Source organism: Festucalex cinctus, chromosome 3, assembly GCF_051991245.1.
Source record: "Festucalex cinctus isolate MCC-2025b chromosome 3, RoL_Fcin_1.0, whole genome shotgun sequence".
NCBI lineage: Eukaryota > Metazoa > Chordata > Actinopteri > Syngnathiformes > Syngnathidae > Festucalex > Festucalex cinctus.
Window position 1 is genome coordinate 23,281,336 of NC_135413.1, and position 14,526 is coordinate 23,295,861.

The 14,526-nt window shown below is 39.2% G+C and overlaps 1 protein-coding gene across 1 annotated transcript; it reads right to left on the reverse strand.

Annotated features, from left to right (window-relative positions):
* Nucleotides 1-1,690: 1,690 nt before the first annotated feature.
* tbc1d2b (TBC1 domain family, member 2B) lies at nucleotides 1,691-13,977 on the reverse strand. The gene is made up of 13 exons (XM_077516832.1): nucleotides 13,556-13,977; nucleotides 11,914-12,064; nucleotides 10,689-10,860; nucleotides 8,995-9,149; nucleotides 8,659-8,903; nucleotides 6,792-7,217; nucleotides 6,612-6,722; nucleotides 6,314-6,510; nucleotides 4,624-5,118; nucleotides 3,519-3,636; nucleotides 3,241-3,426; nucleotides 3,014-3,135; nucleotides 1,691-1,889 (listed from the first exon to the last, which is right to left on the reverse strand). The coding sequence occupies exons 1-13, from the start codon at nucleotides 13,898-13,900 to the stop codon at nucleotides 1,694-1,696; spliced, it is 2,919 nt and encodes a 972-aa protein (XP_077372958.1). The 5' UTR covers nucleotides 13,901-13,977; the 3' UTR covers nucleotides 1,691-1,693.
* Nucleotides 13,978-14,526: the final 549 nt, after the last annotated feature.

The window sequence follows — 14,526 nt, forward strand, 5'->3', positions numbered from 1 at the left end:
AATAATGTACTGCAGTACCTTGTGTGCGATGCAGGTTGCTCCGGTGTCCTCAATGAGAAAGTGTCCTCACTCAGCCTCTCGTGTTGTGTCACGGCATGGCAGCAGCATCACACTTTTGTGTGACTTTAAGTCCCTCCCACTGATGTCTCCTGTTAAGAAAGGGCCCATGAGAAGAGGCGTGCTATCAATAACCACAACATGACTACGCTTTCTCACAACACAACCACAGTCTGCTTTTTGTTGTTGTTTTTTGTGTTTTTTATTAATGAACACGTTTCGAACAGAATGACAAACTGTGACGTACCTTTCACGCTGTAATTTGAAGTGCCCTATCTCAAGTGTGCAATACAATGCAGGTAAAAAGAAAAATGAAACAATTATTTAAATGAAGCTTATTCTATGTAAACAGGACATTTTTTTCTACCCAAACCAAAACAATGTCACATTAGGTTGGTTAACATGACTTCACAGCACAGAATTAAGAGACAGCAAAGAAATCGAGCAGCATTTTGCATACAAAAAGTAGCCGAAGAAGCCAAGTGAGTAAAAACCTGTATGCTCCTTATTAAAAGGACCATTTGTTTCTTTCAAAGCTCATATCTGTATCCAGAGAGTGGGGTGGAATCATCTTAAAAGAAGAAATGTGCCATTAAAAGATTTCAGCCACAAAATAACGTTTTCATCTGATGCTGAAAACCAGGTAAACATGCTAACTCGGAAACAAAACAGCATACAAGACTAAAATGAAATTACTCTGCACTGCCACCTCGAGGCCATGGAATGAAACTACATTGGCACGTTAAAAAAAAAAAAAAAAAAAACGAGTAATTTTTTTCAAAGCACAGGTACATTTTTAAAGTTCGTGGAACAAAATAATTTTGGTCCAAGTATGAAAGGAAACATTCCAGACATGCATCAGTAGCCCTGACCTGGCCACAAAATGACTAACAGCAATTTTCAGAGGGCTAATTCATTTAAAAAAGAAAAAAGAAAAAGAAAAAAAAAACGTTTTGGATTTCTTGTTTGTGCCAGAACTCAAGAACTTTCAAGGTAATTTTGCAACTGTTGTAACAAAATAGGCGATTAAGTTGTATTTAGGTGTAAATTACAGTAGCGCTCTGAATGTGCTGACTGCTGAGTAATGTGAAAATCCTATTTTCAAAAAATCAGAGTACTGTAGAAAAAAATATTTCAGCTGTTCAATTCAAAAAGTGAAAATCATCAATACTTTTCAGAAGGGCTCAAAAACTTTATCTGAAGAAATTGGAATATCACAAGTATTTTAATAAGGAGATTAAATAGGATTAAATAATGATTTTAGGGTTGGATCATTTCAATATTAGAGACTGAATTTCACTTCAAATCTAATTTTTTTTTAATTCTGTGCAGTGAATGTATTATATACTAGTTTCACTTTTTGACTTGAACTAAAATAAATATTTCCCACAATACTCTAATTGATTGAGATGCACATGTAAATATAAAACACTAAAGCCACTATTGAAGAAATACTGATTTGGACAGCCAGCTTAAGACAAATTGCATTGTATATAAACACGAGCAATGCAAAACATAAAAAGGGAAAAAAGGCAGGAATACTGATAGGCTGTGATATTTTGGTCCACAAGTTGATTGGTCCAGCTACAAAAACAAAGCACATTCGTGTTCCGCGCCACATCTGAGCAGCTGGGGCTCAGTTATCCTCCTCGTCGTCACTGACAAAGCTGCGTCCGTCCTGAGACGTCTCCCTGTCCCGCAGGAAGGTCTGCCTGATGGCCTCCAGCTCGGTCAGCTCTAGGCGGACCTTCTCCAGGTGGAAGGCACGCCGGTTCTGGATTTGCCTCATCGGGAACGGGTTCATGTCCACAAAAGCGATGTTCATTAGCTTCCTGAAAGGGGAAAAAAAAAATGAAATAAAGTAGTACCTCAGCTTTTTTTTGTCGACTTGCAAGCAACATTTTCCTCCAGGGGACCATCGGCAGAATTGTGGCCAGCCAACGTGCTCCCTGATGCGGCCGATGCAGAGAGATGACAGGGTGTCATTGGAGGAAAACATTTCCACCACCATGGTGACACCTGCCGATCTCGTAGCCGAGTAGCGGGAACTTGAACCCTTCCCCCAGCTATTTCTCAATGTATGCAAGACAATGATTTTTTTTTTTTTGTGAAAAAACGTCAAGTTGATGCCACGCTACCTCGCAGCCCCCATTGTCAAAACCGTTAAAAGTATTTTCCAACACAATGAAGCAAGGTGGCCATTAGATGCCCACATATCGGAAACTAACCAATCAGACGAGAGCTGAGAACTAAGACCCAATGGGAGCAAGCTTGAATATTAACTCATTCACTTGCAGCCATTTTCACAGAGGCAATCCCCTTCGCTCCCGGCTGTTTTACTGGATTTTGACTGATTTTGCAAGGCCAACCGAATATTGTGTTCTAGTGCTATAAAAACATGGAACCTACCAAAAGAAAGATTAAAGTCTTTTTCTTTCATCAGGAAAAAAAAATATTTTTATCTGTTTCCGTTTTGAAGCAATTATCATTAGAATATAGCTAAGTTTCATCATTATTCCCAAATCTATTGAGAGTTGTGAGTAACTGAGCTGTTTTCAACATGGCCCTGGTTGATCTCTTATGTTCTGCTGCCACATGCTGGCCGTTGTTGCAATAACTACCATTTCTTCAACTACTCTTTTCAAAGCCTTCTGTATGCTCTAGCATTAAAAAAAACAACAAAAAAACATAAAAACAAAAAAAGATAAATACAGTCTTTGGGACACTTAAAACATTTAAAATAGAATGTATTTATACGTTTTTGGGAGCAAATGAGTTAATGAGAAAACAAATCATTCGAAACCTGTTATTCTTGACCAACGAAAATAGTTTGCATACTACTTATTTCCAAGTTCCAACCCAAATTATCTTGCACATCTGATAAAGGGATATAAAAAAAATTATAAAATACAGTAGATATATTTTTATAAATACTGAATGTAAAGTATTCCCTTACCTGGAATCTAGGATTGTGCGAGTGAAATATCGGAGATATTTGAAGATGGTGGTGGAATCCTGCAACTTCAAGAACTCCTCCTCCTTGTATTTGAAAAGAGCAAGAGCGACGCGAAACATGATCTGCAGAGGACAGTTGCCAAATAAATTAAGCAACAGGAAGTAGCCATTCATATACCTAAGCAGGGTATTCTCAAACGTCGATAATAACTGGGTGGGCCATCTGACCTTAGGACCTTCGTAGAGGAAGGCGTCCCAGATCTTGAAGAGGATGTCGCTGACCACGCTGTCCACAAACACCACCAGGAACCAGTTGAAGGTGATGAGGGAGAAGTCCACCTTGTGCTGCTCAAAGTGGGCGTGGAGCCGTGGTAGCTTCTCGCTCATCAGGTCCTTGAACACACGCTGGTCTACCTGCATCACAATCAGCGTTCCTTAGGACTGGGTTGTTTTCAAGGTCCGTTTCCTATGCATTTTTAAATAACACATGCCTCCTGGTTGTTTACCTGTGAGCCAAGCAGAGTCTTGGTATAGTAATCTCTTGGCATGAATACCTCCACAATGGCTATGAGGCTCCAAAAGGCATCTTCTTGGTCCAGATAGAGCAACGCAATAGCTGCCAGCCTGCAAAGGAGGGGAGAAAAAATGCACATTACAGGTTAGATCACCTTGACGTGCTTTCAAGTGTGGTGTGAGGAGCAAAAATATTTATCAGCTAAAAAATATAGGAAGTACATAAATATTGTATCACATGTCAGAGTCAGACTTCTCCATTGCTTCTTCAGGCATCTATAAGGACACCTACCTTCCTATAGGGGGTGTTTCTGTGTTTGCAAACAGTGAAGAATTTCAGTTATGTATATTTATGGCAATTTTCAGGAAATTTCTCATGAAATACAGTTGCGTTTTTTTAGATAGACTATCAAGAAGTGGTTTAATATTTGCTATTTTATGCCACATATGTGTTTCTCAAAAATAAAAACAGTTCCCGGGTGGCTAAACAAAATTTTTGTTTCCATATATTTTAACATTTGTGAAGCTTTCTGAAATTGGTTATTAAAATCAGCATCAGTTTGAATATGTTGTTGGAAATGTGATGAACAATTTTTCCACATGATTTCTATTTAATTCAGTTTTCTAAGAGTGGTGTTTCTCGACTTTGAGCACTTATTTTACTTGCACATTAGAAAAATATCACAAAAAAGTAGTATAAAGACCCACTAAAATTATGATAATAGAGTCTCAATTTACTCACGAATGTAAACAAAACTATTCTTCTGTCTTATGAATGACAACATTGAAAAGCAGGTTAATTGTATCTTCTGCCACCTAGTGGAGGATCATTTAATTGTTCTGCCTATAAAAAAAAAACATCACTGGCATAGAGAAATGACACAAAATACATTAACTAACTGCAGTAAATAAATAAACTGGATGATTCCCACACCTTATAATCTTTCACGGTTGGCTTTGAACATGTAGTTAGTCAGATATTCATTTTGCCAGTGATGTCAATATTTTGGGACACCCTGAATACTTTATATTGGTCCTATAATGTTGAATTTAAATTACAGGAAAAAAATAGCAGCAAAAGACACAAAACTTGCATACCTGTTTAGCCCCTGGCAGTAGCCGATGTCAGGATTCCTCCAGGAGAAAGCCACCAGAACATTCCTGAGCTTCTGGATGCCGATGGCACTGGGAGATGAATAGTGCTTGTTGTTGGGTAAAGTACGCAGTAAGTCCAGCTCGATCTGTTTCGACGCAGGGTTGGGCTTGTCCCGGGCTACGTTCAGTAAGGTCTCGTAATAATCGGCCGCCAGGTGATCCCGGAACTTTTTTACATGGACGGAGACGCACCAGCGCCACAACTGGGAGCGATGCTCGTGGGGAATACCGCAGCGGATCAGCGCCTTGAGTTCGGGGGAGCGCACCAAGTTCCGGTTCATGGTGCCGGCTAGGTAGTTCTCCCACTTGACGCCGACGGATACCTCCTGATCTGTCATGGAGAGCGACTTGAGCTCTAAGGCTCTCACCTTAGCGACGAGGCGCTCCTCTTCTTCCTCCTCCTCGGGCAACGTCTTGAAGCCGTACACATCATACTCGCTGTTAAATGACATCACAGAGGAGAGGTAGTATTCATCAGAGGCGGGGACTTGACTTGAGCCAGACTTAAGCACTCGTTAGGCTAAATGTTGTATCTATGAGGACCAATTTGGGGACAACCCTCTGTTAATGAATGAAAACGCCACAGTGGTTATAGAAACTAAAGTAATTTCCGGACTATAAGCAGCGACTTTTTTCACACGCTTTCAATCTGCGGCTTATACAATGATGCGGCTAATTCATGCATTTTTTCTAATGGCCACCATGGGCGCTCGAGAAGAAAAGGTAAGAGTGAGACAGGTGGAGTATATGTGTCGAGGAAGACGCAAGTTTAATGTAACTTGGCGCTTTGTGCATGAATAAAATTAGCATGAACAGAACCTCATCATGGAAAATACTACAAGTCTCAGTCTCAGTGACTTTTACCAGTATGTTATTTTTAACCAGCCCTGTTAGTTACTACCGTATTACTGCTGTGTTAATGCCACGTCACAGGCACTCTTTGGAAAGAAAAGCTAAGTTATATTGTTAAACCTTTGAAAACTCTGTGTACCGTCTTTCTTTGTAAATATCTCATGTTTCAAGGTGGGCACAAGCGACTTATAGTCAGGTGCGGCATATGTATGTAAAAAATGCTTTTCCTATAGAAATATACTTCGTGCAGCTTACAATCAAGTGTTCCTTATAGTCCGGAAATTACAGTACTTGAATCTGACAAAAGTCATAATAAATGAAAATTTCATGAAAATTAACCAATGAAAATCAGACATTGCTTTCGAATTTTCTAGGGTTATCATCATTTTTGTCCAGGCCAGTTTCATCAGATTCATCAAATACACTTTTCAGAATTCCTTCCTAATTTTTAGATTAAAACCCGTTTTAAAAGTTTCTTATTTAGTATTCTCATTTCTTGAATTGGTAAATTTGGGGGTCAACTATAAGCTATGATCACTAAATTTATTTGTAAAAATATTTTAATTTTATATTTATACTATTTACATTTATAATTTATTTAATTTATTATTATTATTTTTTTTTTTAAACATCTATCCAGCCAGCCACTGAACTACTAAAATAAATAAAAAATTTCCAACAATATAAAAATGTGTTGAGATGCACCTGTATATTACAATAGTGTTGGCTAAAAATTATTTATTCTGTTTTGGGGGTGTTTTAATGTCTGTATAGTTAATACCTGACAGTGTTTGGTCTAAAGACTGGGTGCTCTTCCTGCTCGGGATTCTCCAACTGCAGTGCGTCCTCCAACAATCTGGAGATGACCTCCCGGGCAGGACTCTGCTCCGAAGACGAGCACACTGGGTTCTTCACCTCCTGCAGCAACACCAGATACTTACTCTCCACCTGACACAATTTGGCCTCCAGCGCTGTGTACTGCCCAGCGAAATAAAAGAGAATGAGTCAAACTGGACTTCCCCTACAAATGATTCAGACTTCCTGTTTCTTTCCGTACCAACACACCCACAATGCTGTACCTTTGCTTCCAATGCTTTCTCGCGACTTTCAGCATTTCTGCGCAACACTGTCAGCTCTAGGATCTCTTTGTTTAGGAACTTGTTTTGGGTTTTGTAGCCTTGAAGACTATCCTGAAAGTGAAATGCATAATATAGTCAAGAAATTAGTAGATTGAATCTAAGCAATAATGTCTGCGGTACCTTGAGGATGTCCACTTCCTGCTGCTCTTTCCCAGGAGGCGGTGAACCATCGTTTGGAGTCCCGCTCAGCTCAGAGCTTTGCTGCGACAGTTTCATGATGACTTCATCTTTGGCCTGGATGGTCTCCATCAGCATGCCCAGCTGGTCGTTTATCTCCCCCACCTTGATTTTCAGAGCCTTCAGCTCCTGCTGAAGGCTCTCCTTCTCCAAGGCCAGACGCTCCATGTGGCCACACAGGGACTGGATCTGTCCATCCCGTTCCTGAACTTGGGCCTCCAAACAGGCAACCTCCTCCGGGCTTAGCGCTGGAGGTTGAGTCTGATCGGACTCTGTGAATGGTGGATCCGGAGGCGGGAGTGGACGAAGTGTTGGTTGGCGATCGTTCTGGGATGTTCTTAAGGTCTGCTGCAAAAGTCTCACCAGCTCCTGTTTGAATAAATACATTTTTATTTGATTTTTGATCTGCAAATAATTATTAGCAGAATGTCAAAATGTGCATGATGCGTTATAGCCACCCACGTTTAAGTGTTTTGTCAATTTGTACATTTCATATATTATTGTTTTGTTGCCCACATTTGCAAGTAATACAAATGCACCTTTTTCCTTTTTATAAGAGAATACCGGTATATAATTGTGGCCTCGGATTACATCTAATTTTGCCTGCTCAGCCCAAAATACACTTTGAAGCAGTCTTCATTGATCTGTATGGATGAGCCTAAACTCCCCAAGATCACACTGTGCCATTAGTATCCGAAGAACGCATTGATGGTTCAAATCTCCTCCCTTGTCCTTTTTATTAGAAGCAAAGCCAGGGAGGGCTTTTCAATCAAATTTTTACAAATACATATCACCAGTTGTGGCACATTTTCCAACAAACACAAACAAAGGTTATTATAGTTTTGGATTTTTCATTATAGTTAATTTCATTTTGGCTTTTGCTTTTTCAATTGAGCTAGTTCTAATTAGTTTTTAGAGCAAGTTTTTTTTTTGGTGTTAAAAAAACATTTTAGTTTAGTTTTTATTACTGCTAGTATTATGTCTTAATATATGGATTGTTTAACTTCTGCATACCTAAAAAAAAGCCAAGTGCTGTAAAGATAAGTACAGTGTTCCCTCGCTCTAATGCGGTTCACTTTTCGCGGTCTCGTCGTATCGCAGATTTTTTTGATTTTTTTTTTAAAGTGCAATTTTGCATTCATTTTTTTGACAGTAATATACCAATTTTATAAAATTTATGAAGGTTTGAACATTGTGACTGTCTAAACAACAGAGAAATGTGAGAACATGTAAATTCCTCAATGAGGAAAGTGTATAACGTATGTAGTGGGGGTTTTTAGAACCTTAAAACATTTATAATAAATGTCAAACAAAGCTGACTACTTCACAAATTTCATTTATTGCGGGTATTTCGTGCAACCTAACCCCAGTGGAAAACAAGGGAACACAGTAAACTACAACTTTTAAACTCATTCTTCTTCTGTACCAACATAAAGCAATACTCAAATAAATACATTTAAAATGAACCCTCAACGCTAATGATATTAACTGACAGAGACTGACAGTTAGAATTTTTAGTTAGTTTTATGAACATAAGATGGAGTCTCGTGAATGTTTTTTTTTTTTCCCCAATTTTAGTTTTAGCTATTTTGTTAACGCCAATAAAAAATGCCCTCGGTCCAAACCGGAGGGGAAAAGACACCGGACTACTTCCTGTTCAGTCACTTCACAACCAGACCCAAATACGGGCTGCGCAAGTCATGCTACCAGCTCTCTGCCACCCTGAACAGACTAAACAGTATGGATGGATGTATGGATAAATTACACCCACCCAAAATATTAGTGAATCAGTTGATTTTATCTTTTCTACCTTCTGACTGGCCAACTCCTCCTTGAGTTTGGCTTGTTCCTGTTGCATACGACACACTTCCTCCTGCTGGCTTTGAAGGCGAAGTTGCATCTCCAAAGACTTGCCGTTAAACTCCACCGGGGAGCTCTCGGCGCTGCGGATCTCGGCATTGCGGCTAAACTTGCCGGAGCCCATCATGTCTCTGAGGAGAGGCCTCTTGGGCCTCGACGAGTTGCGCACAAAGTCAAACGCCGATCCAAAGGAATCTGAGAGAGACGATTTTGTGACTCATTTTCCTTGTATTGACTTCATAAACAAAAAGAAATATCTTAGTGAGGAATGAGGACGTGAACGTACGCCTATGAACTTCTGGATGAGGTTTGTGTTCGAGGAAGTCTTTGGGTGGAGCGTCCACCAGCTCCCACTCATCTGCACTGCTGTTGTTGCCGGTGTAGAACACACTGCGTCTGCTGTCGCCTCCCCGACCCGGTCGCAGATACGACATGGAGTTCCTAAAGGGACACAAACTAGTCAGCAGAGACCTTTGCCTGACTCACTCTTGACAAAGAAAACACTGTGAGGTCATATGATTTAATAAAGGTTTGGCATTCTGAGTCGCTTGTTCAAGAAAATCGCCACAAGATACATCATAGTAAGTTTTGTTATTATTATTATTATTGTTACTATTATTATTATTATTATTATTATTATTATTATTATTGTTGTGATGGCACAATTTCCACTTTGCATGTCAGATTGTGGTCATTTTAGAGTTGAATCATGCTGTTTGCCACAGAAGGGGAACTATTCAAGTCTGTGTCCGATAACAGCAAGGGAGTGTAACAATTTCCTCTATTGCAATCCACCTTAGAAAGAAGCCTTTCTTGCCTTTCTCTTCCTCACACCAAACTTGTTTTGAAGGGACTTAGATCTATATATACATGTTGTATTAAAACTATGTGACCAGATTAAGCATCTACAGATCCAAATATTTGAAACACGTTTATACTTATTAAAATGTAGTTAAAGACCAAAAAGTGTTCTCCCAGCTTTCACTAAATGGCAACTGTAGCTCTCATTTCCCACATCCAAGTGCATTAACTTATTTTCTCCCAATAACTTAAATATTTTTCTTTAATGTTTTAAGTGTCCCAAAGATGTATTTATACGTTGTTGTTTTTTCTTTTATGCGAGAGCATACAGAAGGCTTCGATGCAGCCTCTCAACTGCAAAGAACGCTTGCAGAAATTGTAGTTATTACACAAACGACCCAGCAGGTGGCAGCAGAACAAAGGAAATCAACCAGGGCCATGCTGAAGAAAAAAGCTCAATTACTCACAATTCTAAATATATTTGTGAAAATTGATTAAACTTAGATATATTCTAATGCTAATTGCTGCAAAACGGAAACAGATAGAAATATACTTTTTTTCCTGATGAAATAAGAGACTTTAATCTTTCTTTTGATAGGTTCCATACTTTTATAGCAACAGAACACAATATTCTGTGGGCCTTGCAAAATCAGTTAAAATCCAGTAAAACAGCCAGGAGCGAATGGGATTGCTTCTGTGAAAATGGCTGGGAGTGAATGAGTTAAAAGTAAATAAGGATGCTGTAAATACTCATAAATAGGGCCCAATGTAAACTATTTTAAAATTGGCAAAAAATAACCGTTTTTTGTCACATTAACTGATTTTTTATTTTTTTTTAACTGGCTGATTTTTTTTACCAATGTTCCCCTCTGTTGCAAACAAATACTAAAAGACAAAGTAATGTATATTATTATATACATTTTTAATTAATTTGGCTGATAAATCAGTTATCGAATATTATTCAGCCAAATCTGAATCAGCCTAAAAAAAAAAAAAAATCCATATAATCGATCCAGCCCTACTCATAAAACTCAATCACTGTAAAACACAGCAACAAAGCATGGATTTCTTCAATATACAAGTAGATGCATTCAACACAAAAATCTGCATTGTGTAGGTCTGTCGTACGTGAAACGCGATATAGTGGGGGAAGTTGAACTCTGTACAAAAGGAACCGACCTGAGCTCTGTACCAAAATTTTTGAGTGAAAAATTGAGAGTATTTGTGGAAGTGGACGTCCCTCTGGCTGATTGGATACCGGCATTTCCACCGCCTTCCATCTCGGACTCCATGGCAAAGTCACTGCGGACTTTCTCCATGCTGTCACTGAGTTTCTCAAAGAGGAATGCATCTGGAATTCATAGTAACAATATAACACACAAATGAATAACACCTCTCCTCAAACGCAAACTACACTCACTGGATACAACACTGGGTGAACTACGGTGTGGTAATGAGCTGCAACATCATACATTAAAAAAAATGAATAATGACTGTTTTGATTAATAGTTTGTAGTGCATCATTCTGAGAAAATATTTTCCCATTCTGATATCTGTAAATAAGGTGAGCAAAATATCAGAAACAGCTCTCACCATGATAGAGGACAGCTCTAGTCTACAATACTGCAAACAACATTAAAATATAGTAACAACATATTCAACAGTGGCCACTGTTACGCGCATGCGTAGCAAACCATTGTGCAGTGCTTTTGAACAGATCAGATCATGATGACCTTGAAAGGATACCAAAGAAAAGCACTCTTATTTCATCTCTACTTTTCAGAACAAGACACACACGCAAAATAATATGAGGCACTATCAATTAACAACAAGGGAGAAACAGCAACTGTAGGGCTGAAAGTCAAAGTGCAACATGGATTATTGTGAAGCTAGTTGAGTGTGGTAGAAACAATAACCACTTTATCACACAAAAACAGAAAAAAAAATCTCACTAAATGAGAAATTATTTGGTGCTTTCATTAGTTGTGTCATAAGGATGAAGTATTAAGAATCACATACAAAATGTTGTCATGGTTAACAACGTTGGATTTTTAACATTTTACTGCACACTTCATTGAATGTCTAACTGACCTCATGGGTCTTATCTGCAACCCCCCTGCATATCAACACAGTACACTGGAGAGGGAGAAAGAAAAAAAAACACCAAGGACATTTAAAGCTGAAAATGTTTCATTATAAAAGGTTGGGAAGCACCGGTCTAAAATATGTTAAGCTCCAAAGAAAATGTAATGTTATGATTTAAATTTCACATGTTATGAAGACAATTCCAATTTGTATTCATAAATAAAAGCACATTTATGTGGTTTTTGCATTGTCTTGGCAGTCTGGCTATAAAGCAAATATAAATAATAATAGCAAATATGAACCCATCGGATTGGCTTACCATTGTCTTTGGCCACAAGTCCACCGACAGGGTGGGCTAAGGTGGGCGAACTCCAGCTGTCCCTTTGTCCGCAGCCTCGCGAGTTGCTGAACTCCCAGCGCTTCTGTTGGAGCTGCTGCAGCCAGGAGTGCATCACCTGCTTGTTGGGGGCCTGATGGGTTCAATGCATTGAAAGACCAGAGTGTGGTTATGGCACCATTACCACCGCAACACTCACAAAAATAAGCCTACTGTTAAAAACAATACAGTCAAGTGAGCATTATTATTGTACATTTTAAAGAAATTTGGGTATTACATAACTATTCACAAAATACATGTCAGTAGGTATAATATTTTTATATTTAAGACTGAACTTCCATATACAAATGAGGACTAACATGATATCATGACTTCAAAAACTTTTTTATTATTTTTTTTAATCCTTCATTAAATTACAATATGCATTCATGGGAATGAGCACAGACGCTCCAGTCCTTGCCCGGAGCCATGCAATGTGTTTGGCATTGATCATTCCCACCATCTGTTTGAAAGTGATGCAGCTGGTGCATGTTTCCAGGGTCATGTGACAGCAATCACATCACATGACACTTGGAGATGAGATAAATGGAACCGTCATGTAAAACTCGTAACGCCGCAATATGTCAATAAATACATACAGGTGGGTGCATTTTTTTTGTTGTTGTCATTAGCATATTTAGCATCTTTGTTACTCGGTACTTTACAATGTTAGCAAATCTATGGGAACATGTTTTGCTTGCATGTACAGTGTTTTTTTTCCTTCTCAGCACATGCTCTATACAAGTTAATTAAAATAGAGTGAAACTTATTTTTGTTGTGCCAAGCTATCCAACGAGTATTGTACATAATTGACAATGAAAATTAATTTTTACATACAGTGGGAGGAAAATATGTGAACCCTTTGGAATTTCTTAAACTCTCCTGACCTCAACCCGAATGGTGACCTAGAGAATTAGTCAACCAAGACAGGAATCTCGCTGAACTGCAACATGTTTTGTAAAAAAAAGGAACGGTCCAAAATTCCTTTTGATGGTTGAGTACGTCTGTTCTGCAACTACAGGAATTATTGGTTGATCTTATTGCTGCCAAACTAGGTGAGATCAGTTATTAAATCCAAGGGTTGAACTATTTTTTTCCCTCCCTGTCCTGTGAATGTGTACATGTCAATTCTTATTTAAAAAATAAATAAATAAAACAAAAAATGATTGTGTGGTATTAGTTTATACATACTGTTTAATCCTGAGATTTATACCCAATTTATGAGGAATTCTTACAAATTGCCAAGGATGAACGTAATTTTTTATTTTCTGCGACTCTCCAAGTGCAGTTAAATCAGTACATGTATGTACTACTTCACTTTTTTTTCTTTTTTTTTTACACAAGGACCGTGTTGTACTTCTACTGTGGGTACAAAGAGTACTTTTGCCACCTCTATTGCCTGTAAGACTGTTTGACAAGCAAACTATTCAGACTTACGTGAGCAAATGTACTGCTATTAAAACCTCAGCGTGACACTAAAGCTGAATGGGTGTGTCAGTCGTGCAAAACTGAAAGGGAGAGAGTGGGGTGGGCCTGACAGCAGCACCTCGGCAAGTTGGGGTACACACGCTTGAAAAGTTGATACCTTAAGTAGAAACTCCTTCCCGGCCGTACTGATCTGAAAATGTCCCTCTTCGGCCTCCACGTCGTAGCTGAAGCACGCATCGCCAATTTCAATGTGTCCCAACGGTAAAGCGTCCTGGGGGCTCTTGAAGTAATACAGATAACATTTCCTGGGATCGTACACGAACCACCGTGGCTTGTACCCCCTCAGGGGCCCCTTGCCGGACAATTTGCTCAAAAAGCCGCACAGCTTGGACGTCTGCTCCTTCGCCGCCTCCAAGTCGACAACTTCGGCCGCCTTGGCGGAGGGTTCGAGCCGAGGAGCTGGGCCGGAGCTCAGCTCGCCGCCATCCTCCTCTTCGTGCATCTTTCCTCGAAGTTTCTTCTGCTTACAGCAGAGCGGATGCCCACTCTTGTTTCCACCCGCATGACTGGCCGCCTCCGGGGCAAAGCTTCATGGGAGTTGTTGTTCTTTTTGTTGGGGGGGGGGGAATGCGGAAGTGACTAGCTTGCCGCTGAGTGGCGCTGTTTGCCGCGATTACCTTGTCCCAAAAACGTAAACGTTTCGCCATGCGCAACAATTTGGAGATTATTACTGAATGTAAATTGATTAAATTGAAAATATGGATATACTAAGCCCAAAACATTATATGCGAGGTGCAATGTAGCCTGTTGACAAAATAACAACATGAGATGGCCCGAGTAACTAGTCAATGTACTCAAGTAGGCCTACCAAAACCAAACCATTTCGTATTTTTCCAATTGAATAAAACGAGTGTGAGGTATTATTAAACCTCTCTATTTTCTCTTGTTGTAATTTACAGTTAAATTTAAAAATGCTGTCTCATATTACTGACAGCAATATGTATTTGTGTTTGTTTGTCCATAAGCAAGTCCCATACTACCTGGTTGATGGAGGATGACAGAAAGATGAGGGAGGGGGGGTACTATGATTCTGGTAGGAGGGGGGTGGTCAGAGTGACTCAAATAATA

Excerpts from the sequence above, each read along its gene's own strand:
- tbc1d2b (XM_077516832.1), bottom strand. The coding sequence starts at position 13,900 with ATGCACGAAGAGGAGGATGGCGGCGAGCTGAGCTCCGGCCCAGCTCCT. Across the intron at positions 6,723-6,791 it reads AGGAAGTGGACATCCTCAAG|GATAGTCTTCAAGGCTACAA; the intron begins GTACCGCAGACA and ends TTTCACTTTCAG. Across the intron at positions 3,136-3,240 it reads TCCTCTACGAAGGTCCTAAG|ATCATGTTTCGCGTCGCTCT; the intron begins GTCAGATGGCCC and ends TGTCCTCTGCAG.